Here is a 23,059-nt window from a genome sequence, read left to right as displayed (position 1 = left end):
TTTTTTGCCTTTTCCACTTTTTTAGATAGTGTGTTTATAATGCTTTAGCCTTCCAGAAGGGACCTTGCAAGCTTGTTTGCTCCTGCTCTCACCGTTTGGTCTGTGCCAGCTTCTTCTCCCAGCTGTCACATTTCTCTTCGAGATCTTCCTTTTGTTTGCACAAAGACTCAACACACAACTGCAGTGCTCGGGTCTCAGCAGTTACCCGCTCAGCCTCTCGCCTGTCCCTCTCTAAGAGCTGCTTCTGCCGCTCGAGTTCCCCTTTCTGCCGCAGGGCTGCCTGCTGCACATTCTCCAACTCCAGTTTCTCCTAAAGAAGATAAAAGAGGACCCAACTGTACAAATGGGCAAAGACTGCGTGGTTTGCTACCAGTAAAATGCCTTTGTTTATTACCTCCAGCACTTCAACCTGAGTCTTCTCTAACTCAGACATCTTTTGGTCATGTTGTAGCTTCAAAGCTTGCAGCTCATTGTTTTCAAGTTGCAACATGTCCAGAATATTCTTAAGTTCTAACAGAAACAAAGCATGGTCCCGGCTATTAAATGAATGTGGAAACATTTACAAAATGAAACAGAAAATAATGCTATTGGCTGACGTAACAATAGGTAGTAAGTATTTGTTGTGCTGAATTAATGGAGCTAATTAATTGCATTTTGAATGAAAAAATCCTTTAAAAGTATTGCTAAACATTAATTTGCTGAAAAAATTTAAACAAATACTCAACAGAGATCTAGTTCTAAAAGAACTTACCCTACCTAAAAGAATTTAAATCAAAATAAACAGAAAAACTTCAAAATATATCAGTGAAATTTATATATCAATTCCTTTGTCCTTTGAAATATAGACTTCTAAATATTAACTACTTTTTCTGATTATAAGGATATTTGTTCATTATAGAAAATTTGAAAAAAGTATAAAAGAAAAAAATAAAAACCCATCATTATCCTACCATCCAAAGGTGATCACTACTGCAATAGCACTTTGATAATTTCCTTCCAGAAGCTTACGTGAGGGCATGTACACACGCCCACACACATATTTTATTTTTTTAATATTTTGGTGGCTCAGACAGTACAAAAATCTGCCTGCATTATGGGAGATCCAGGTTCGATCCCTGAGTCAGGAAGATCCCCTGGAGAAGGGAATGGCAACCCACTCTAGTATTCTTGCTTGGAGAATTCCATCAACAGAGGAGCCTGGCAGGCTACAGTCTATCGGGTCGCAAAGAGTCAGACACAACTGAGTGACTTTCACTTCGCTTAATACTTTAACAGTCTTTTTTTTTTTTTAAGTTTATTTGATGTGGACCATTTTTAAAGTCTTTATTGAATTTGCTGCAACAATGCTTCTAGTTTATGTTTTGGTTTTTCAGCTGTGAGGCATGTAGGATCTTAGGTCCCCGACCAGGACCAAACCTCCACCCTCTGCATTGGAAGGTGAAGTCTTAATCACTGGACTGCCAGGGAAGTCCCTACACACATACATTTTAAAACAAATTAGGACTACATTCAATGTTTAGTTTTTATCTATTTTTTTCATTCTTCTTTCATCAGCATTTTTGCATGTCATTAAATGTTGAAATATGGTTTTTAAATTGGTCATTTGTTTCCAAATTTTGTCATTATAAATTCTACTGGAAGTAACTCAGCTTAATTTGTAAAACAAGGAAATTAAGGCTTATTTCTTAATAAAATTGAAAAAGAGAAATAAATATTGCTGTGATGTGGATAAATGCTTACCCTCTCTAGATAACTAGAAATGGCTACCTAGTAAGTTTAACAGGTGTGTATTTTAAGAGTTTAAGACACTGGGAGGTTGTTTCATTTTATAATTCAATCAACAGCCTGTAAGTGGTCTTCTTTCATCACACCCTGGTAGCAATGAAAATGATTATTTTGCTTTCAGTCAATTTAAATATTCCATTTATAATCTGTTTTTCTTTGATTAGAAATAAGGTTAAACTTTAAACTTACCAGTTTTATGTTTAGACATCTGCCCTAAAACTACCTGAAGATTTTCTTCCTCTTTTTCAATTTCTTGCTTTATAAGTGAAAGTTGATTTTTTTTCTCACTAATCTGGACATTCAGTTCTCCCTTCTGAAAACTCAGTTCTTCCAGAAGACCTTTTAGTTCCTATGCAAATTAAAAAAAAAAGAAAAAAGTCAACCCACCTCTACCAAGTTATGAATAGAAAATACTTTAAAATCAGTTCTGTTATTAACTGTCTCACATATAAATTCTCATCTGAAAACAAGCTCATCTTTGTGTTTTACATTAAGAATAGCACTGTATTTACACTAACATATTTCAGTATAATAGAAGTATAAAAGTAACAATATCTACATTTAAAATGTATATGCAATTATTTATATGGGCAAGGCAGTGTGTTACAGAGAAAAAAGGCTGACTCAGGTACATCTCCTGCCCTCAAGGGGCTTTCAGCACCTTTTGGGGAAGTAAGGCAGGGAACGAAACATGATCAAGAAAGGCTAAGGCTCTGTAGGAAACGCGCAGAGTGTCACCAAACTCAGAATCAGGATAAACTGCTTCCAGGAGAAGCTGGGGAAATCCCTTAGTGGCCTGAAGCTGAACTATGAAAACGAGGTCAGATCTGGGCATTCCCAGAAAGGAAATTCCTGAAGAAACAGCCTGAGAGACACAGAGGCAGAAAACCTCGGGCAGGTCCAGGAAACAGCCTGGAGGGCCAGCTGCGCACAGCAGTCCCAGCGTGGGTAGAGACCGCTAAGCTGACGGGACAGAGGCGGCGAGATGCAGGAATTCACATTTGCATTTTGGGGGGAACCAAGGAAAATCTCTCGAGAGAACTCTACAGAACTCTCGGACTCCTGAGAGTCCTGAGGAACACACCCTGATGTGAGTGCACTTCTCAGTCACTTCCGTTTCTCCCAATCTCAGCGCTTCCTGGAGGTCAGCTCTGGCCTGGACCATGCTTCCCTGGAGTAGATGCAGCTCCTCCTTCTTATGCCCCAACTGTCTGTCCAAGACAGCCATCTCCTGCTGCTGACCTGTTACCTGCGTTAGAGAAAAGGAAAGAATGCACAGCTTGACAAAGTGCTGAGATGGAGAATATTCAGTCCAGCCAAACGCTGTGTGGAGGTGGCGGTCTAATTTTAGTTATCTCAGCTGCAAGAGTCAGGAAGGCCAGGCTGGGGAGTGCAGGCATAAAATGCCTAATAAAGGCCTGAGCTCACTCAAATCACAGCAAAAACAATAACAGGAGAACAATGATCATCCCTCAGGTTACGGTTTTCTAGAACTTCCCCATCTGTACTTCATTCCAATCGACACCACCCTGGCAATGAACGTTAGGCAGGGATTTAAGAAATTTACTCGTTTTGTAAATTTAAAACTTACAATTTTAAGGGCAATACATATTCAGTTACAGAAAAGCAGAAAATGCAGATATGTGAAAGGAAGAAAACAGAAAACATTCACTACCCTCCCTTATCAGATGACCATGTTTATACTTTGGCAGAGACTAAAAATTCAAACACAAATATTTGCACACACCATTTAACATAAATGATCTCAGATCACGTTTTGAGACTCACTCATTCAATAATATACTGTATTGAGTTGAGATTCAAATTTGCGTTGGACTCTATTCTTATCCACTAGGATATATAGCTTCATTCGTACTTTATTATGTATTTTTCAGTCTTTTCCACAATCAAACACGTATCATTTTTATAATCGTAACACGAATGGAGGCTTCCCAGCAGCATGAACTGGTTTTCAAGGCGGCTGCAGCCGTACCTGGCTCTTCAGCGTGTCCAGCTCTGCTCTCTTGGCCTGCAGGAGGGCCTCCGACTCTTCAAGGACCTGCAGGTGATGCTCCTCAGTGCGTTCTGCGGTCTCGATGTCTTTCTGCAGCTTCTGCAGCCTGTGAAGCACCAGCAGTACTAGAGCAAATCGGCAGGCAGACCGAGCCCCAGGGGCCCTCATCCAGCACAAGCCCCGTGAAGCCAGGCAGAGGCCCTACTTACTCTTCTGTTAGTTTTTCCTTCTTCTTGTTTAAACACTGGAAGTCTGAGTCTTTTGCTGCAACAACTTTGTTTATCTCTTTCAAGATTTCTTCTTGCTGGATTTTGTGCTGCTCCAAATCCTTTGTGTCAGCCTGCAACAATCTGAAACACATCGCTTTATTCCCCCAGACTCCTTAGACTTGACGTGCTATTTATCCTAAAGCAATTACCATCCTCCTAGAATCAAACTTCTCATTCATCTCACGGGGTATATCAGTGGCCGAGGGGGTCTGCCTACCTGAGCTGCTGATCAGCTTTGACAAGGTTAACAGCTGTTTCCTGGGCTCTCCTTTCTAACTCCTCAGCATCTTTCTCAGTTTGCAACAAATTCCTCTTGGCATCAGCGAACTTTTCAACAGCATTTTTTGTCTAGAAAAGAAACTGTCATTAAAAGCAATTCAGCTGCAATATTCTCTCACAACTATTGGTACTGTAAATTGGCACAACTCTTGAACAACAATACAGAAAGACTGATAAAAATGTTTATTCACTTTGACCTGCCAATTCTCAAAAAAGAATTCAGAAGAGCTGCTACATAAAACTGCTCATTGTATACTGAGATAATATAAGACTTGACAAATAATTGATTCGGTAAGTGATAATGCATCAACACAATGGAATATTGTGTAGTCCTTAAAATAAGATGACAAGGTAGTAACATGGAAGAAGGTTAATGATAAAATGTTGACTGAAAAAAATAAATTTAAAATGGTAAAAGCACTGTAAGAGCAACTATATAAAACTGTATCTTGTCAACAAAGAGAAAGGCTTTGCAAAATTAAAAATAGTAATTTGAGGGTGGTGAGATGGTAGATGATCTTCTACTTAAAAATAATCTGTAGTATTGTTATTTTTTTCACTTAAAAATTATCTAAACCAAAACAACCACCCCCCCCCAAAAAAAAACTGAAAAAGAGAATAAAAAAGTGAACATACAGCTACCCAATTAGGTGGCAAAGAAGTTATTTTACCAAAATTCCCTCCACAGAGACTTTTCTTTTACTAAATGTATTGATTGATGTTTGGCTGAGCTGCTCCTCACTGCCGCACGTGAGCTTTCCCCAGTCGCAGCGAGTGGGGGCTACTCTCCAGTCGCAGCTGCAGGCTTCTCATCGCAGTGGCTTCTCTGGCTGCGAAGCGCAGGCTCCAGAGCTCGGCCCGGCAGTTGCGGCGCGTGGGTTTAGTCGCGCTGCGGCACGTGGGATCCTCCCAGACCAGGGATTATACCTGTGTCTCACACACTGGCAGGAGGATTCTCAACCACTGGACCACCACGGAAGTCCCTAGAGAGTCTGCCTTTGCTCTCGATATTATCTTAAGTAAAATTCCATTAATCTAAGGATAATTTAATTTTGACTGGGAATCAAATATTTAATACTTCTGAAGTATTTCAAAACCTTCCTATACAAGATAAATAGCATTTTTTTTTCTATCAGCTTGGTTTCTTTTTCTGTCTAAAATAAGAGGCTTAAACACAATGTCATGAGAGATCCGCAAACAGAGGATCGCTGGAACTTGGCTGAGCAGTGACTCACTGTTCAGCGAAAACACTTTGTACCGCAGTTGCCCTCAAGTCAGAGGTGTCTGTACGTGAAGCTCATCTAGTAAATACTCTGTGTGGATGCGAGAGGGTTTGGCTGGCTCCCGAAGTGCTAAATACGTCACCACACTTCTTTCCACTTTGGACAGCCAGTTTCGACCAGATTCATCAGCACACCACTGGACAAAACTCGTTAGGCACTGTGGGAAGCAGCAAGCCTCTAGGCAGGCTTTTATCCCCGGGTGTGTCAGGCTCTCGCCGGTCTGGCGCTTCCCTTACAGAGGGCAGCACGTTCTCCTCCCCTCTTCCTCCTGAGCCAGCTGCCTCCCCGAGTCATTTTGGGAGGATGAAGGAGGAACTTATTAGCCTGAACCTAGGTTCTCTCCTGTCTCTGCCAACTACTGGTCCCACTAATCTTCTTTGATCCACCGCCAGCAGATTTTCCTCTGGTCCCGCTCACACCTATTTGCTCCCACAGTGATCTACCACGTGACAGAGGAGGCAACCGATCATCCGAAAAGAAGATGAGGACGTTCTTCCATTCTTACCAAGCCCCCACTCAGAATTTCTCTCATAAATCCTTCATTTCAGCTCCTGGGTAACAGATTTCTATTTATTCAAATTGGTCCATGTTGAAACAACAATATAAAAACAGTAGTTCCTGAGGTGCCCCATATGGATAAGGGACTTTTTTTTAACCCTGGAATTCCCATCTAGCTAAAAAGCTCTTTTGGTGAGGCAGGACTTCAGCTGTGTGACCACAGGCTAGACCAGCCTCTGTGACTTACATCTGTGAGCTGGGCTAACGACCATCTAACAGGGTTGCCAGGAAAATAAAACCAAGAGGTATTTATAAAACAGGCAACATGTGGCCTAACAGGGGCTCAATAAAAGGCAGTTCCTTTCCCTCTCCAACTTACTCTGTGTTTAAGTCTCAAGAATATTACCTCAGGCCAAAAAATACTTGATTTTATATCAACCATCAACTTGGAGAATAAACTGACAGTCTGACCGTGAGGTCCACTGTTATTTTATAAGAATATAAGATCAACCCATTTAATAAACATTACAGCCCAAGTAATTTTTAAACCACACACAGGATAAGGAGGTGGGGTGTGTTAGGAACTAAACGACTTTCAGGAGCTTTAAATACACTACTTCATTTCCTTCACACTGCACAGCCTAAGCTGTGTGTTTTTGCCGTGCTGGGTCCTCACTGAGGTTCAGCAGTGGCAGCGCGAAGGCTCAGCTGCCACGCAGCATGTTGGATCTTAGCTCCCTGATCCGGGATCAAACCTGCGCCCCCTGCCCTGGAAGGCGGATTCTTAACCAGCGGACCACCAGGGAAGTCCCCCAGCTTAGGTTTTCTCAGCCTGAATTTACAGCTGAGGAAAGCAAAGCTCGGAGACTTAAGTGACTTGCCCAAATCCTTGCAGCTCCTTAACCAGCAGAGTGCAGCCTGACTCTGACAACTGCGCGCTTACACATTCTCTCTCTAACCCACCCTGCTGATGACAGTAAGCCACCTCCATCCAAGCACAGCAGCACATACTTTCTCTGTTGTGCATGAAAGTTCACTCTCGGCTTCCGCCAGCAGTCGGTCAGCCTCCCTGAGCTCTGCTCGACGTTTCAGGAGCGTCTTCTCGATGCACTCAATTTCATCTACAATATCTTCATGGTGCTTGAGTGATTTTTCTATTTCTAGCTCATTCATAAGACTCTCAACATTTCCATCAATGAAGTCTCTAAAAAAATTCATATACACACACATAGAGAGATTTTAAATGTGACCATATCAATACTTATAGCCTAGTGATAAAAAGATGCACGGTGATTTTCTAATTTTATACGAGAAGGGATGGGACAGACAGCTACATCTGATTAAGCTCAAGGTCTGTGTTTACCTTGGTTCAAGGTCTATGTATACCTAAGTTCAAGGTGATGTTTACTGTATTTTTACTCAACGTAGCATATTGTTGACAATAAGTGAACAGTATGTATGATGTATGATGCTGCTGTTTTGTTCTTTTAAATATAAAGATTTTTTTAATCAGCACCTAGTCAAGACAATGCTGACACTTCAATTCTTCTGTGGCATAAAAATAAAGCAGCCACTCCCAAGACAACCATCCATTTCCCTCAAAATTACTCTACATTTCTGCTAGAGTAAAATTATGGTGACGATATCTGACAAATCGAAAAGCATAACACAGGACTTAGTAACGCAAGGCTTAAGTCAAAATTGCTTGAAAACAGGACTATCTATACAGAAAAACATGAAAATAAACTTAAAACATTAACAGTTTGTCTTTAAATGAATACAGACAATTTTTACTTTCTTCTTTGACCATTTTTGTGTTATCCAAATTCCCCCAAATGATCGTTTATTTTTATAACTAGGAAAAGAAGTGGCTGTCCCACTGGCCTACATCCACCTAAAAAACTTCACCCCCTCATATTCACCTACAAAAATGCACTAATCACCCTGAAAGCCTTCAAACACCCAGCCCCAGCCTTCTCCTGGTGGCCCTTGCTTTCTCCTGCCAGGTCTGTTAGTCACCCTTGCGTTTGCTCCTAGAAGGCAGAGACCACATCTTACCCACTTCAATGTCCTCCACAGGTCTTCCCCCGACCCTGGCAGGAGGGCCAGTCTGGCTAAATGGACAAAAACTGAGGAACTGTCATAATTCATGGTCTAGTGCAGAAGATGGGCTTCTATGTAACTGACCCATGCAGCAGATACTACGTTAGCTAACCCTATGCCAGACACTGGGGCACAGAGAGGGAGGCCCTGTGCCTGCCCTCCTGGGTATCTTACAACACAGCATGAACAGCACTGCGCCCAATGTCGCCAACTCTTAACTGTGGGAGCCTGAGATGAGAAACCTCTTGTATCAGAGGGGACCCCTGACCTTCACCTGGAAAGACACACTGCAGTTGTGTGGGGCAGGCTGGGAAGCCACTGCAGGTGCAGGACAGTGCATGCAAAGGTGGGGAGGCCGGAAAAAGGTGGTGTTCAGGGAAACTGCAGCAAAGTACGCAGGGCCAGAATAAACACTGTGTGGGAAGAGAAAGATGAAAAAAACGAGGCAGGGCTCAGAACCTGGGAGCAGTATGTCCGCTGGTGGGAATGAGAGCCACAAGGGGGCAAGCACAGGCAGGTCTGCAGCCATGTCAAGGGTAGGATAGAGGGAAAGAGACTAGACCTGGAAAACCAGGCCTAGGATAACAGTGACTAAAGGCCCGGGCAGCAAAGATGAAAGAAGGGGACCCGTTTGAGAGCCCTTTGTGTATAGCGTCAGAGGGACTTGGAGAGCAGCTGGACGCCTAGGGGAGTGGAGGGAAAGGGGAGTGCTGAGGACACCGGGCCTGTTTTCAGCCAGGACAGTGGGGAGGGACAGCCATTCTCCAAGAGGGACCATAAGAGAAGCTGATGTGGATTACCAGCCACGAGAACTTAGAAGTCACCATGTGGCTATTAAATTAATTTAAGTTCAATTCTGTTCCCCAGTTTCATTAGCCACATTTCAAGTGCTTAATAACCACACGTGGCTAAGGCTACTGTTCTGGATGGGACAGATCTAGAACATTCCCAAGATCACAGAAAGTGCTATTGGATCACCCTGATTTTGGTTACCTTAATGAACTAATTCATCTGAATTATAAAATGGCTATAATTACTTTCGCTGTTGATGTTTCTGGATGGTTCTATGTAATTCTTCTACCTCGTGCTCTAAGTCTTTCTTCTCTTGCAAAAGTTCATCAATACTATGACGTAGCTCTTCTATTTCTTTCTCAGACTGCCGCTTGGATACTTTCAGCCTCTGTTCCTGCTTCTTTGATTTTAAATGCTGTAGTATGTCTTCCAATCTAGAAACCTCATTCTCCTGAATAAAGAAAAAAATGCAATACTGAAATATCACATGACCTTTCCCCTTTTTCCTGCCCCAAATTGAAATGAACTGTGGTTAAAGTGGTTATCTATGCCCTGAAAATAGTGGTAGCTTCCTAAGACTTCAGTTTGAAAAGAAAAATTAAGTCAAGCCAATTTCTTCACACATCATAGATGAAATGGATGGACCGATAGATTTTATGACTCTTCATCAGTCCAGCTATGGTTGACTGATAAACAGTCACCAAGCATCTCTTGTGGGCACTGTCTGGTCCCAGAGTTCAGCATCTGACAGAAGACACAGACATACGCGTCTCTCCCTCCTCTGGGAGCATGGGAGGGGAGTGGGGTGAGAAGGCCTTTTACAGGAAGGGGTGCTCTGCTTGGTTTAGAAGAATAAATGAGGTAGGAAATACCTAAGCTGAAGAAGTGATGTACAAATATAGGAGCTATAAAGGCACACCTGGGAAACCATATGAACAGCTGGGTACTGCTGGAGGGTAAAAGAGCCCGTTTAAGAGAGTAACAAATGCTGAGCCAACAGAAGTGTTACAAAAACAGCGTGCACTAAACAACTGCAGGTTAACAAGAGTAACTACCATTTCTAACCATATAAATATCCACAGTCCCTCTGAAACTAGGTTGACCGATTAAAATTGGGCTGGTGGCTTCACACCCAGGTGCTAGAATCCTTTATCTTCCTCTCAGTTTGCTGAGAGGAAAAGGAAAAAATCAGGATCCAGGTGTCCTGAGTTTGAAGGAGGTACTTGTAATGCATTTTATTTCTTTAGTGAAAAGTAAGCTAGGGACTAGGAAGGAATCATTTCTTGAATTTAGCCTAGAGTAAAAATATGAAACACAGTAAAATTTATACAAAGTTAAATGAACTACACTGCCTACAAATAACGAAATGTTATGCAGTCATTAAAATACTGCTTAAAAATGTCTATGAAAACCATGGGAAAAATGCTTGTAACATTAAGTAGGAAAAACAGAACACAAAATTATGGGCACAATAAGAAGAGAACTATGAAAAGAAAGAGAGAGTAATCACCAATCTCACCACCGAGGGATGATCCCAGCAAAGCCTCACTGTACGCTGCTCTTACACGCGAACACACATCTGTATGTGTGTGCACAAGTACAGGCAGGCCCTAGGACGTGCCTGGTCGCAGAGTCGGACACCGCTGAAGCAACTAAGCAAGCACATATCTATACATACACATTCATACAGTACTTATCAATAAAAAATATATATATTATAAGCTTTCTTTAAAAATGGCTAATTTCTGGGCTGAAAGCATTTTTGTTATAAAATGGTTAAACTAGGTCCACAGAGTGATCTGGTACCCTAGCTTCTGAGCAGAACAGTATTTTAATAAGAGAATATTTGCTCGGTTCTACACATCAGCCTTAAAAGCACACTTCTGGAGTATAAGCCATGCACAGGCGGGTCGGCTCTCAGGCAGCCTCCTGTGGAAGCAGCGTGCTCGGGGCTCCTGGGTCCCCCACTTACTAAGCTGTGGTGCTCCGGGACATTGCAGTGCAGCACGCCCATGGGGATGAGGGGCACGGAGAAGTTGGGGGGTGGGGGCCCATATACAATGGGGGCACCGGCAGGAGGCGGGCCATACACAACAGTGCCAGGGGCGAGAGGTCGGCTGTTGCTGGGCAAGGGAGGCGGCGGTGCGTAGAGGGCCACGCCCTGGGGCACAGGAGAGCCGTCGGGGCACACGGTGTACAGCATGCATCCAGGAGGGGGGGCAAACGGGCGGTCCTCGTGGTCGTCCGGCTCGCTCTCCTCCTGGCTCTCTCCCCCACTGTCTGCATCTTGAAACAGAAACACAGGAGCATGTCTTATTCCTGTGGCTTACTAGGTAAACACGCTTAGCAGAGAACAGCAGCATTCAGGCCACGATATCAGAGATGCAGAAATAAAATCTTGTAAAAAATGTCGAAAGCGGTTTTGAAAAGTGGATCAAAATAGGGATTCCAATTCTTTTCACCAGGTGAACCTGAGTTTCTCTGACACCTATCCGTTGATTTGCTTTTTCTCCCGTCTTCATCCATTCACCATTCAGCAACATTTGGGAGTCTGGTTCGTGTTACAGGAAGGCCGGCAGAGCAGTGCTATGAGACCCACAGCTCCACGCACCGCCACCGTCAGGACACACAGCCTGTCTCAGGTGGTGGTGTGCTCCCTATCTCTCCAGGAAGCAGGACCAGGTGCGTTCATCACTGATGACCAGAGAACCGAGCACAGAGCAGGCACTCAGTCTCCTGAATAAACAGAGTCTCAGAATATAATATTCCCATTTTACACACTCACAGTCTGAGAGCAGCTAAATAATTCGCCTAGTATGACACAGCTAGTTAGTGAAAGAGCCGGATTTACCCCAGGTCCAGCTCTTTCCTCTGGGGCTCTGGAAGACAGGCCTGTAACACTTCCTTCCAGTTGAGGTAACTAATGCCACGAGACAAGGATATAAACCGCCACATGCCAGGAGCACAGGCGAGCTGCTCAGCGTGCCTGGGTAAGGCAGCGAGGAGGAAGGTTCCAGAAAAAGAGTGCTTTTTGAGGACCTGGGTCTTGCTGAAGTGATGATGAGCAGGAATAGTCTGGGAGAGAAATGAAGGAGTAGGACATTCCGAGCAGAGGGGTTCCAGCGTGGAGGTGTGAGAAACAGCACACAGCAGCTGGGCGTGGCCGACAGTGGGGAAGCGAAGGGGAGTGAGGCAAGCGGCCACTGGCCAGGACCAGGTCACAGAGGGCCTACAGTGCGAGCCACGAGACTGCGCTGGACTGTATGGATTTCAGGGGACCGGAAGTCATTAATCAGGCAAGAGAAATGCAACTTCCCGGATGTGATCTGACTTACCTTTATTTGAAAATGATTTATGTAGCCCGCTCCTGATGGGAGAATAAACCCAGCATCCCGAGGCAGCTGGAGGGGCACCGTCTTCCTTCCCGTCCTGCTGTGGTTTTCCAATAGGAGTCGAGGCTGCATACTTCAGCCCGACACCAGAGTCCTTAGTGGCCTGGGAACTGTGGCTGGAAACCTAAACGAATGACGGAAGAGCACAGCATCTTTTAAAAATAAAAAGACTGATGTGGAGAAAGGTCAAAGTCTACCGCAAAGCCGACAAAGAACTGGTTTCTCTTCCTACATCACAATTCTCAATTTTCACAGGGAGCAGCGAGCCGTGATCACATGGTCATATAACCCGCATGGGTGTCAGCCTCCTGGCTCCCGTACTCATCTTTCCTAGTGGTTTCTCTTCTTTTGCCTCGTTCCCGATGGCCCAGCAAGTAAGATCGAGGAAAGCAGGCCCTTTCCAGGCTACCTGGGATCTTCGTCTCCTGCGGAGCTGGGCGCCAGGCCGGCCCTTAGCGCTCTACTGCGAGGCTCCTTCTCCTTCCCAGCTGCAGGCGGACCCCCCAGACCTCACCCAACTCAGGCTCCGCTCTAACTTACACTGCTTCCACCTGTGGCCCTGCTTGTGCCAAGATGTCTGGCTTCCTTTAGAGATCTGGGAGGAGGATCTTAGACTCTGCTCTTGGGGTTTAGAAGAAGTCCACACGGCCCTGGGATCCCAGCGGGTTAGGGCTGCTTCTCCTAACCGTGGCTGTCAGCAGATTCCAGCAGGAGGTCCCTCTCGGCTCTGGAGGAGAGCCTCTCGTTCCTTCCCACATTCAGGCCGCAAACCTTCACTCTACGCCCAGTGAACACCCTTCAGTCCTCCTCTCCTCCAGCTGCACTGCTCTAGCCTCTTCCATCCTTCACCCGAATGAGTTCAAACAGCCCCACATAGAGCCGCTCACGCGCTGCACGTCTAGCCTTCACACTCTGCCAGACCATTCCTCCGAAACTAGAGCTCTGATCACAGCACACACAACCGCAGTTTCCCAAGGCCTACGTAATTAAATGTAAGGGATTTTGAAGTCCCTTTAAACGAAGAAATCATGGCCCCAACCTACTTTACCTTTCACTGTTTCCATCCCGGCCCCCAAGCCCCGCAAGGCTACCTGCCATGACTAACCCAACCCTCCTCATCCTCGTGAGCTGTCCCCTCGCTCCTGAGAGCGCATCCCGTGAGGGTGGCTTAGCGCTCCCTTCACGCCCGTGCCTGTGAAGGCTTCTTTCCTAAACATTCCCATGAGATAAATCTGTAATTCTCTGCAACGGGGGCAGAGAAGTCTAGCTATTGTCACGTGTGTGTCACTGTTTTGTAATTACACTGGTGTAACCGTGTTCCTCCCCAGCTCATGAACTCTTCGAGGGCAGGGGCTGTATCATTCATCATGGCTTCCCACCAAGGTCTTGCACTTGACCTGGACCTCAGTAAGCACTGAATGAAAGTCTGTTAAAAGGAAATGAGATCCAGGTGACTATTTTCCTGTCTCAGCCTCTGTATAATTCTACTGCCATTTTCAAGTTTTAGTAGGCTCTCTGGGCTCAAGTCACTTTATCTCCCTTACAGGATCCTTATTCTAGGACCCCACCACATACCACCCGAGCATGGGTCCTGCCACAGTCCTTGGGAACGCTCCATTTCCATCCCAGTATAAACACTTAAGAATCTCAACGTGTGGCTTAGCCTAGATATGTTGTTCTTGACATCTGATCACAGATTTAGAGAAGGCAACTTTGTTAAACTTTCTTAAAGAAAATTTAGTATATATTCCCAACAACACAGACTTCCTACTTTTGATGATGATGGTGGTGGCATAAAGTACCAATAGCCTCGTCTTTTGAAAGGATCTGCCATGCTGCTGATGTAATCATTCTGGTAAGAAACTTCACATCGGAGTTCAGCAATTTCTTCCAAAATATTTTCAATGCCTCCTCTGTTATCTGTAAAAGAAAGTCATTCCATGAGATGGGCATGAAATCATCTACTTCCTTTCTCTCTCAAAATACAAAAGTGACTCCATGAGAACCAGTGACTCTTAGGTCCTCACTGCTGTCCTTTGGTGATAAGTGTTTGCTGACACTTACAGAGGACAGACATATTCTACTGCTGTTCACTTAGAAAGCGAGCCAGAGAAAGAAACAGATTCGTAAACGTTCTTTCTTGTGAAAACACAAAAATGAATCTCTTTCCTCTTTGTAATCAAGTCCCTAGATACTGCACTTACATATAATGGAAAAAGTTCTTTATTTATTAAGCGAATTATCACAGCTCTATAAATCAAGCATGGGCTTCATCAGTAACAAATAAATCTGCTAAAGGGAAAAAACCAACAGAATGACCTGATTTTAAAACCAAAGCCCAGTGCTTTACCAGCCCCGGTGAGGTCTAGTGCGCTCCGCAGCCTCGCGATCTCTCTCCTCTGTTTCTCCATGGTCTCATTCAATTTCTCGATTTCCAGCACCTGTGAGCTTGCTCCTCGGGTGCCTACCTCTACCTTCTCCATCTCAATTCGAAGCTATTGAAAAAATCACATATACCAAGTTGCCAATGAATATTCTTTTCCAGATGCACTTCTCTTTGCAGTATGATTCTAATCCTCTGATTCTTAACTTCTACTTTACTAATGAGGAACCCCATTACTCCGGACATTTAAACCGTGCAATGCCTGGCACACAGCAGAGGATCAAGTACTCACTGACTACTGACGGTAGCTTAAAATTCTTTGAGCAGGCCCCGACAGTAATCCAGTCGCTTAGAAACTGATACGGACCCAAGAAGGAGGCGGTCTCACGGGGGCCCCGGCACTGACCTGCTCCTCTTTCTCCCTGAGGAGATGTTGCAGGAGTTCGATCTCCGCTTCTGCTCGGGTCAGGTCCCTCACGGCCTGGGCTGCCTTTCTGCTGAACCGCTCCGTTTCCTGCAGTTCCTGCTGGGACGGAGGCGTGGGGAAGGCACCACTGCCACTGCGGGCTGTCCTCTTTTCTCTTCCCCCCCAGACTCAGTCTCTGCTCTCATCAGCTCGCACGCCGGGCTACCCCATCCATGCACAGGAGGTGCTAGCCCCACCTCACCTACCCATAACTTGGCAGCACCCCCAACCCCTCTGTGGGGTCCAAGTGGGCAGGGTGCCACATCAGAAAAGCACAGGCTGATTTCCCTTCCCTGTTCTATGGTCTGCCATGACTGGTGGGACTCTGCAGACTCCCACGGCTAGGCTTTTCCCTCCTACGACCTGCAGTCTTAATCGCATCAGCATTTGCATCCTATAAAGGCTGCGACAGACTCATCTCAGTCAGGACTCATAATAACCCTGTGAAGAGACACATGATCCTCTATAAATGATGACAGGGCTGAGGTTCAGAAGGGTGATACCGCAGGCCTGAAGACGTCTGCTTCGGTGTGTATCAACAGCCATCCCCCTCAGCAGGCCCTACACTCTGAGGTAAGGATGGTACGCTTCATTTGATGGTTCTTTGGGGTCTCAGTAGAGCCCCACACCCTTGGCAGGGCTGTGACGGGGGAAGTGCAACCATCAGGTCTGAAGAGAAACAGACAACTTTACGAAAGAGCCAAAGTCTATAATGAGAGATCAAAAACACAAGTGCCCAGCTGCTTTGACAGGACAGTCTTGGTGGACACTTGCTCTGTGTGTGGGGACTCACCTCTGCACGCTCCTGGTTAATTTTCATAACGGTTCCATGAAGGGACTTGAGCTGGTCTTTGGCGATGGTGAGCTCAGCCGTGGCTATCTTATCAGAGGCGGCCACAGCCTTCTTTAGTTTCTTCAATTCTTTATCTAAACCCAAAACCTGCGCCTGAGATTTGGCATCTTCAAGTTTCTTCTGAGATAAACAAAAAAAAAAAAGTTAAAGACATGAATCATTTGGCAGCAATGAATTAAGGTGTAAGCCCCATGAGAGCAGGGACTCTGTTCAGACACCCCATGCCTAGAACAATACCTGGTACACAGCAGGTGCTCCGGAGTGAAAAAATAGAAACATCTCAAGACTGTACAGTAACTTAAAATGAAATCAGTATGCTTAGTCTAGAAACTTTGTGCTCATAAATCCATTCATCTGTTGGAAAAACATTTCTTGGCACCACTGCCAAGCGATGGACCAGCCCCTTGTGATCACTGGGGCATATGGTGGTAAACCAAATAGACTTGCCTGCTGCCCTCGAGGGGCTTATGAGACACACACATTAAACAAATACTGAGACAAATGTGTAACTAAAACTGTGGTTGCTGCTCTCAAGGGAGAGAACAAGGCACCTACCTCTGTGAGAGGCTGGCAGGAGAGACCCAGACTGGTGGGAGAGGGAGTCGGGGAGAAGAGAGGGGGAGAGATATGGCGCAGGAGGAAGAACGGGCAGGAGGGGATCTCGGGAACTGAAAGCAGCAGCACGGCGAGAAAAGGAGAGAGCTCAACGGAGGCCAATCACGCAGCGCCTCAGAGGCGACAGTTTTTTTGTCTTTATCCTAGAAACAACAGAAGCTGCTGGAGAGAAAGGAAGATGGCAGGGACTGACAAGGGTCTGTTTATGTTTTTGTGTTGGCTGCTCTGCGGAGCCGGTGCTAAGTGGAAATGGGGGCCGTCCGGTGGCCGCAGCGGTTGTCCAGAAGAGATGACTCGTCATGGTGGATGAGGGTGGTGGCCCTGGAGAAGGACGCAGTGCAGATATTCCAGAGAGATTCTGGAGGCAGACTCGTCAGACTAGGGAACTGATGGGTTCTCAGGGAAGTATGAAGCAGGCCACTCCCTGGGGCTGGGAGAAGGTACGGACAGTGCAGCCTGAGAGCGAGCTTTCCAGAGAGAGGTGAGGGGCTGGGAGAAGGTACGGAACAGTGCAGCCTGAGAGCGAGCTTTCCAGAGAGCGGTGAGGGGCTGGGAGAAGCTACGGAACAGTGCAGCCTGAGAGCGAGCTTTCCAGAGAGAGGTGAGGCGGCCGCCCATCACCGCTATGCCTGGATGGGTGGCTTTTAACTCAGGAATACTCAGCCACCAGTGCAGGGCTAAAGAAAGCAGACAGCTGCTGTTGTCACAGAAGACAGGAGAAAGGAGCAAGGAATTTGAGGATATTTGCAAACAATGGTGATAGTGGGAGACCATGGAATTTAAGTTGGACAAGGAACAAAGTAAAGACAGGAAAGCCATACACCAGGAAAGGTGGGCCTCAGGCACTGGGATCATCCATAAGGTTGAAAACACTGTCAGCGTGAGGGTGCTGACAGCAAAAGAAGCTATGATCAGAGTGGGATGTTTCAGCTCGCAACTTCAGAGATGCTGGATGCAACTTCTGAATTGGACAAGGTGTGACAAGGGGAGTAATGGCTGAGGTAGCTTTGGAGAAGCTTAAAAAGAGGCCAGGGAATTAGAAAGAAAAGTGAGGAGTTGAAAAGTAATGTTTCACAGATGTGTCCAGTTTGGTAAGGGGTGTAGAAGGAGGCAAATCATCCCAACAGCATTTAAGTACCACCCAGCCGGCTCTTCACTCGCTCCTTACATCCCAATTCCCTTGTTTCCATCTACCATGCACTCTTGTCTCAGACTCCGGATCCAGTGATGTGCATCCAGGTCTCTCCAGGTCAGGTCCCCCTCTGAGCCAGCAGTGCAGCCAGAGGTGACCGTGGATCACAGCCCTCTCAGCTGCCCCCTTGCTGAGAGCAGGACCCTGGCAGCGGGGACTCAAGTGTCTTTTTCCTGGTCTTGCCCACCTTCTTCTCTAACTCCTGGAGTTGGGCTAGAATTCTCTCCTTCTCTTCATCAGCTTCCTGCAGTTGGAGATCTGTAAGGCCTTGGATTTCCTCCATACTTTTTAGATTTTCTTGTAAATAGTGAATCTCATTCTCTAACTGCTGAATTCTTGCTTTGTGTTGCCTCTTGTCAAAATTAATCTGTGAGGAAATCAAATTTCAGAAATGATTTTTAAGCAAAATACTTTTTGAGCAGAATAAACACCTTCTGGAGAATTGGATTTCATTTTACTAAAGAGTATTAATGGCTTACTGCTGCTGCTGCTGCTAAGTCGCTTCAGTCATGTCCGACTCTATGCGACCCCATAGACGACAGCCCACCAGGCTCCCCCGTCCCTGGGATTCTCCAGGCAAGAACACTGGAGTGGGTTGCCATTTCCTTCTCCAATGCATCAAAGTGAAAAGTGAAAGGGAAGTCGCTCAGTCGTGTCCGACTCCTAGCGACCCCATAGACTGCAGCCTACCAGGCTCCTCCATCCATGGGATTTTCCAGGCAAGAGTATTGGAGTGGGTTGCCATTGCCTTCTGGGGATGGGTTAATCACAATTGTTCTCTAGGATCCATTTTAACATTTGCCTCATTGTATACTCAGATTCTGGCACCATACTGTGCTCTAGCAGTGTGGTGTTACTGACCTGCATGTTAAGAAACAGCTCACTCGCTTCCAAAACACGGGAAACACAGAGCCATGCAGAAGCCTGACTGTGGCATCCACCACCACACTTAGTGCTGCATTTCAGTCACACAGTCTGACTTACTAGGAATGAAACTTAACAGCAATTACACTGTATTTTTTTAAAATTATACCTTTATTAATTACACCTTAAAGGTATAATTACCTTTATTAAGGTATAATTAATATAACAAAACTCCCTTTATTTTTTTGGCCACGCCATGCTGCTTGTGGCATCTCAGTTTCCCACCCAGGGATCGAGCCCCAGCCCTTGGCCGTGACAGTGAGGAGTCTTACCCACTGGGCCACCAAGGGACTCCCTACACTGTACTTACAGGGCAAAGGAAGCTTCCCTCCAGCTGCCTCCTGCCTGTCTCTTACCCTTGCTTCAAGCGCTCTCTCACAGGCCTGCCTGAACGCTTCCTGTCCATCCACCAGCTTCTCCTGATGCAGAGCCATTTCTTCTTGGAGTTTTCTTTCCCTCCCTTGGGCTTCCTCTTTCTCCCACTGGGAACGTGTCAGGATTTCACTGAATTGTATCTGCAAGTCAGCAAGACTTTTCCCTAAGACATCTGAAGGACTGTGGATTCTGGTAAGGGGGGGAGAGGAAAGATGTTATAAACGTGACATTTTATTTTTGATGCTGGCGCAAGCACGCCAGTAACAGCACTACGTGAGTAAGAAGAGCGGTGTGGGACGGTGCCTGTCGTCAACCCACGGCAAGTCGCTGTGCATCCCTGGAGCGCAAAGCACCATGTTAGCAACTCGCTGTCGCCACTGAGAGCGCAGGCCACCTTCAGGCTGACAACGTGTGTTCAAAGACTAAACGTCCATTTCACATTTTCTTTAGCTATTTGTTTTCTGCTTAGAGTGTATAATGTGACTCTACTTCCTGACCATCTGCAGTAAGCTTTCAAGAATGAGTTACTCATAAAACCTTTATGTTTTTTAAATTAAATAATAACAAAACGTATAAAAGATTAAAAAAATCAGTGATGGACAACTTGAATTAAGTAATCTGTGTCTCAATCATGGTCATATGATAAGGAGAAAAACCTTACAAAAGAAATCAGCCATGCACAGTAGTGGAAAGGGGATTTCACCACTGAAGCCCACATTCACGACTCAGCCCACTCTATACCTGGACGTCCTGACCTTCCATTACCTCATCTCTCCAGCTCCTGATTTCAGTTTTCTCCTTAGTTCATCTACACGAGCTGCCACTTCTTCTGGACGAATCAAACCATCAGCTACATGATTAAGGTGATTCTGGAAATCTTTAAGTTGCTGTTTTAACAGGTTATTGTCATCCTATGGAGAGAGGCAAAATGAAGACGGGTAAAAGTTACCAAAACAAAATAAAAAAATACACTCACACAGACACACACAGCCTATATTATTTGCCATATAATAGTTCTAGTCAACTCCTTTTACCAATTTTTTAAAAACCCTTTCCACTATGGCTGACAATATCTGAATCTACTGATTAATACAAAGTCACAAAAGACACAAACAGGCATTATGATGTGTGTCATGGTGATGCAAAAGGAAGTACCTATGAACACTACCTTCTTCTTGCCAAAAACTAAATAATGTGAATGTAAATAAACCTCTATATAAGAACATGTTAATCAACCCCCTGGGGATGTAGCCAGCAAAATCTAGACTACGGGAAACTCTGCAGGACAAAGACCTGGTTTTCTTTAGTATGGAACAAAGGTAAAAAAAAGAGCAAACCTATAGATTACAAGAGACTTAAGAATCAAGTCAACTAAATGCACTGTGTACACATTATCTGGATTCCAAAAAACACTTCTAAAAATCTTATGAGACAATTTGAATATTCTTAAGGTATTTGATGATATTAGGGGGTGACTATAATTTTAAGGTACCACAATGGCATCCATGTTTATGCTTTTTTTTTTTTTTTGGGTCCATGCTGCGCAGCTTGTGGGATCTCATTTCCCCAACCAAGAACTAAACCCTGGCCACAGCAGTGAAAGCCCAGAATCCTAACCATGAGGACTTCAGGGAACTCCTTTATGCTTCTTTTTTTAAAGCCGTTATTTTTCAGAGATACATACAGTAGTATGTTATTTACAGATAAAATCAGATGTTTTGGATTTACTTCAGAATAATTCAGTGTGAACAGACGTGGGGGTGTGGTGTGGAGGATATTATAGATTAAATAAGACTGGATGTGTGTTCTAGATGGAGTAAGACAGGCCATGTGTTGACACTGTTGAAGATGAGCGATATATACATTTGGGTGTACTCTAGTATTCTATTTTGGTATATGCTGGAGAATGTACACAATTCAAAGTTAGAAAACAAGCAAAAAACACCTTCCCATAATACTGAAGCTTCTCTAGTAGTTTACAATGCTCTGTGGGAGTATTTGTTATATGTGAGCATATTTCCACTAACAAACTAGTGAACATATCTAGACCCCAGAATTAAATCCAGACAATGTCTCTTTCAAGTAAAAAAAGATGAAATTTCCCTAAATTAGACAGAAAAATAGTTCTACATCCTAAGTTCCCCCGAATACCTATATGCTACTTCAGTGATTAATTTTCTTCAAACCTGGTATAACGTTGGGTTTTTTTTGTTAACACTGTTAACTCAACTGGTGAATTCAGCATTACAATGAACATGTCTGGTGACCTGGTGTCTCTTATCTGTAAACTGTCCCTGCCCTTTGCCCCGAGGCACCCATATTTGCACTACTATCTCATCCTGGTCACAGGTGATCTGACCCAAGGATAGCCAATCCACTGACTAGACAGAAGACAAGTTCTCACTCCCTCCAGAATTAGAACCAAAATCCAGTCCAGCAAGTCTGCAAGAGACTAGTCCTGTAAAGTTACACTGGCTCAGGGCTGGAGTCGATGCTGGGCCCAGGGAGACAGAGCAGGAGAAATGAGAGCTGCCTGGGCCCCAGGAGGTTGACAGCGCAGCTCTGGTCACTAGCAAGCTGCCTGTCTCCTTCCCTGAGCGAGCATTAGTAGGTTCTGGCTCACTGCAACTAAACGACTTGTGACAAAGATAAATGCAGAGTGAGTTTAACTTGAACTCCGTATCAGGAGTTTAGAAGGCCAAGTAACCAAAGGACCCAGTTCCAACTAAGAGAATCTCATAGCATGGACCAGCATTCTGGAAAGCTGATCTCAGTTTCCCCTTTGGAGAGAAGGCTCCTGAAGTCCTTTTCTCTAAGAGATATATACTGAAGTACTTAGGGTTGAAATAAAGATGTGTATTTTCTTTAAAGTATGCCAGCGGGGGAAAAAAAAGTGGGCTAACTGAAACAAGAATGGCAGAGTGTTGACAAATGAACTGAGTAGACAACAGGGCAGAGGGCTATTTCTTCTCTGATTTTGTGATGACTTGCAAATTTCCATAGTAAAAATAAAAATAATCCAATGAATACCTAACAAACACAGAACGCACACAAGAATAGACAGCATGTATATCTTTTATGATATTCACTTCAGAAGCTGAAATGATAGCAGTAAAAATGAGATTCCGGGTAACTAGATTTCCTTAAACTTCGAGAAAAAAATATTCTATGCATTGGGAGAAAAGAGAGAGAATTCAGGCGAGCTTATTATAGTCTTATTTGTCACACCCCCCCACATGAATTTTTGGAGCCCTCCTCACAAATAAACGCAACTCTGACCCTTGATTTCTGGTGGAGTGGAACAGCTGACACCTGTCAGCTTAGTGGCCCCGACCTCACAGATCTGGAAACCTGTGTGTTGATCCAGGTACTCATTTTTTCAGACATCCGTCCTCTTTGAGAATGTTTAATTACCTGGAAAATCCTGTGTACCTGCTTCTCCTGCAGTTTATGGGGCAGATTATTGTGAAAATAGCTGTAAAATTAATTTGCCAAAGAAAACTCTCATAAATGTAAAATGACTGCTTTTTAATGACATCCCTTCTGAGAAGGGGACTGTGAAAGCTTTACATTTAAGAAGTTCTACTGCAACCCATTCTAGTTATATTCCTAGATAATTACAAAAATATTTCAGTGGAGGAAGAATGCACCCAGCTGCTGACTTTAGCCTAGTCTGGTATTCATGGTATTATCAGGGGAAATGCAAGGTATTGCTGTCATCCGTCAGCTCACAGTTGTTTATGATCAACACAGCCTCCATCTCTTAGCACCATCATAACAACACAAAGGACATACACAGTAATAATCTCAAAATGTTGGGCTCACAAGGGACAGAA

General features: G+C 44.7%; 1 protein-coding gene across 11 annotated transcripts in view; it reads right to left on the bottom strand.

Moving 5' to 3' along the window:
- CNTRL (centriolin) overlaps window positions 1–23,059 on the bottom strand; it is an 89,096-nt gene that overhangs the window by 17,234 nt on the left and 48,803 nt on the right. For 7 of the 11 annotated variants that reach the window (XM_081528603.1, XM_081528641.1, XM_081528628.1 and 4 more), the window contains 18 exons: window positions 19,989–20,134; window positions 19,205–19,412; window positions 18,112–18,291; window positions 16,058–16,237; window positions 15,205–15,321; window positions 14,766–14,910; window positions 14,187–14,335; window positions 12,359–12,539; window positions 10,996–11,309; window positions 9,269–9,474; window positions 7,140–7,332; window positions 4,286–4,416; window positions 4,009–4,149; window positions 3,779–3,905; window positions 2,870–3,034; window positions 1,975–2,134; window positions 395–510; window positions 93–310 (listed from right to left, as the gene is read on the bottom strand). In XM_081528603.1, coding sequence (XP_081384729.1) covers window positions 93–310; window positions 395–510; window positions 1,975–2,134; window positions 2,870–3,034; window positions 3,779–3,905; window positions 4,009–4,149; window positions 4,286–4,416; window positions 7,140–7,332; window positions 9,269–9,474; window positions 10,996–11,309; window positions 12,359–12,539; window positions 14,187–14,335; window positions 14,766–14,910; window positions 15,205–15,321; window positions 16,058–16,237; window positions 18,112–18,291; window positions 19,205–19,412; window positions 19,989–20,134 — 3,077 coding nt within the window. Of the gene's footprint in view, window positions 1–92; window positions 311–394; window positions 511–1,974; window positions 2,135–2,869; window positions 3,035–3,778; window positions 3,906–4,008; window positions 4,150–4,285; window positions 4,417–7,139; window positions 7,333–9,268; window positions 9,475–10,995; window positions 11,310–12,358; window positions 12,540–14,186; window positions 14,336–14,765; window positions 14,911–15,204; window positions 15,325–16,057; window positions 16,238–18,111; window positions 18,292–19,204; window positions 19,413–19,988; window positions 20,135–23,059 lie in introns of all 11 variants that reach the window. The other 4 variants (XM_081528577.1, XM_081528583.1, XM_081528594.1 and 1 more) reach the window with 2 other exon arrangements.

This window comes from Giraffa tippelskirchi, chromosome 1 (assembly GCF_054371585.1).
Source record: "Giraffa tippelskirchi isolate mGirTip1 chromosome 1, T2T-mGirTip1v1.2.pri, whole genome shotgun sequence".
NCBI classification, from domain to species: domain Eukaryota; kingdom Metazoa; phylum Chordata; class Mammalia; order Artiodactyla; family Giraffidae; genus Giraffa; species Giraffa tippelskirchi.
The sequence above is the reverse complement of the archived record's forward strand: the minus strand, read 5'-3'. Positions and strand labels throughout refer to the sequence as shown.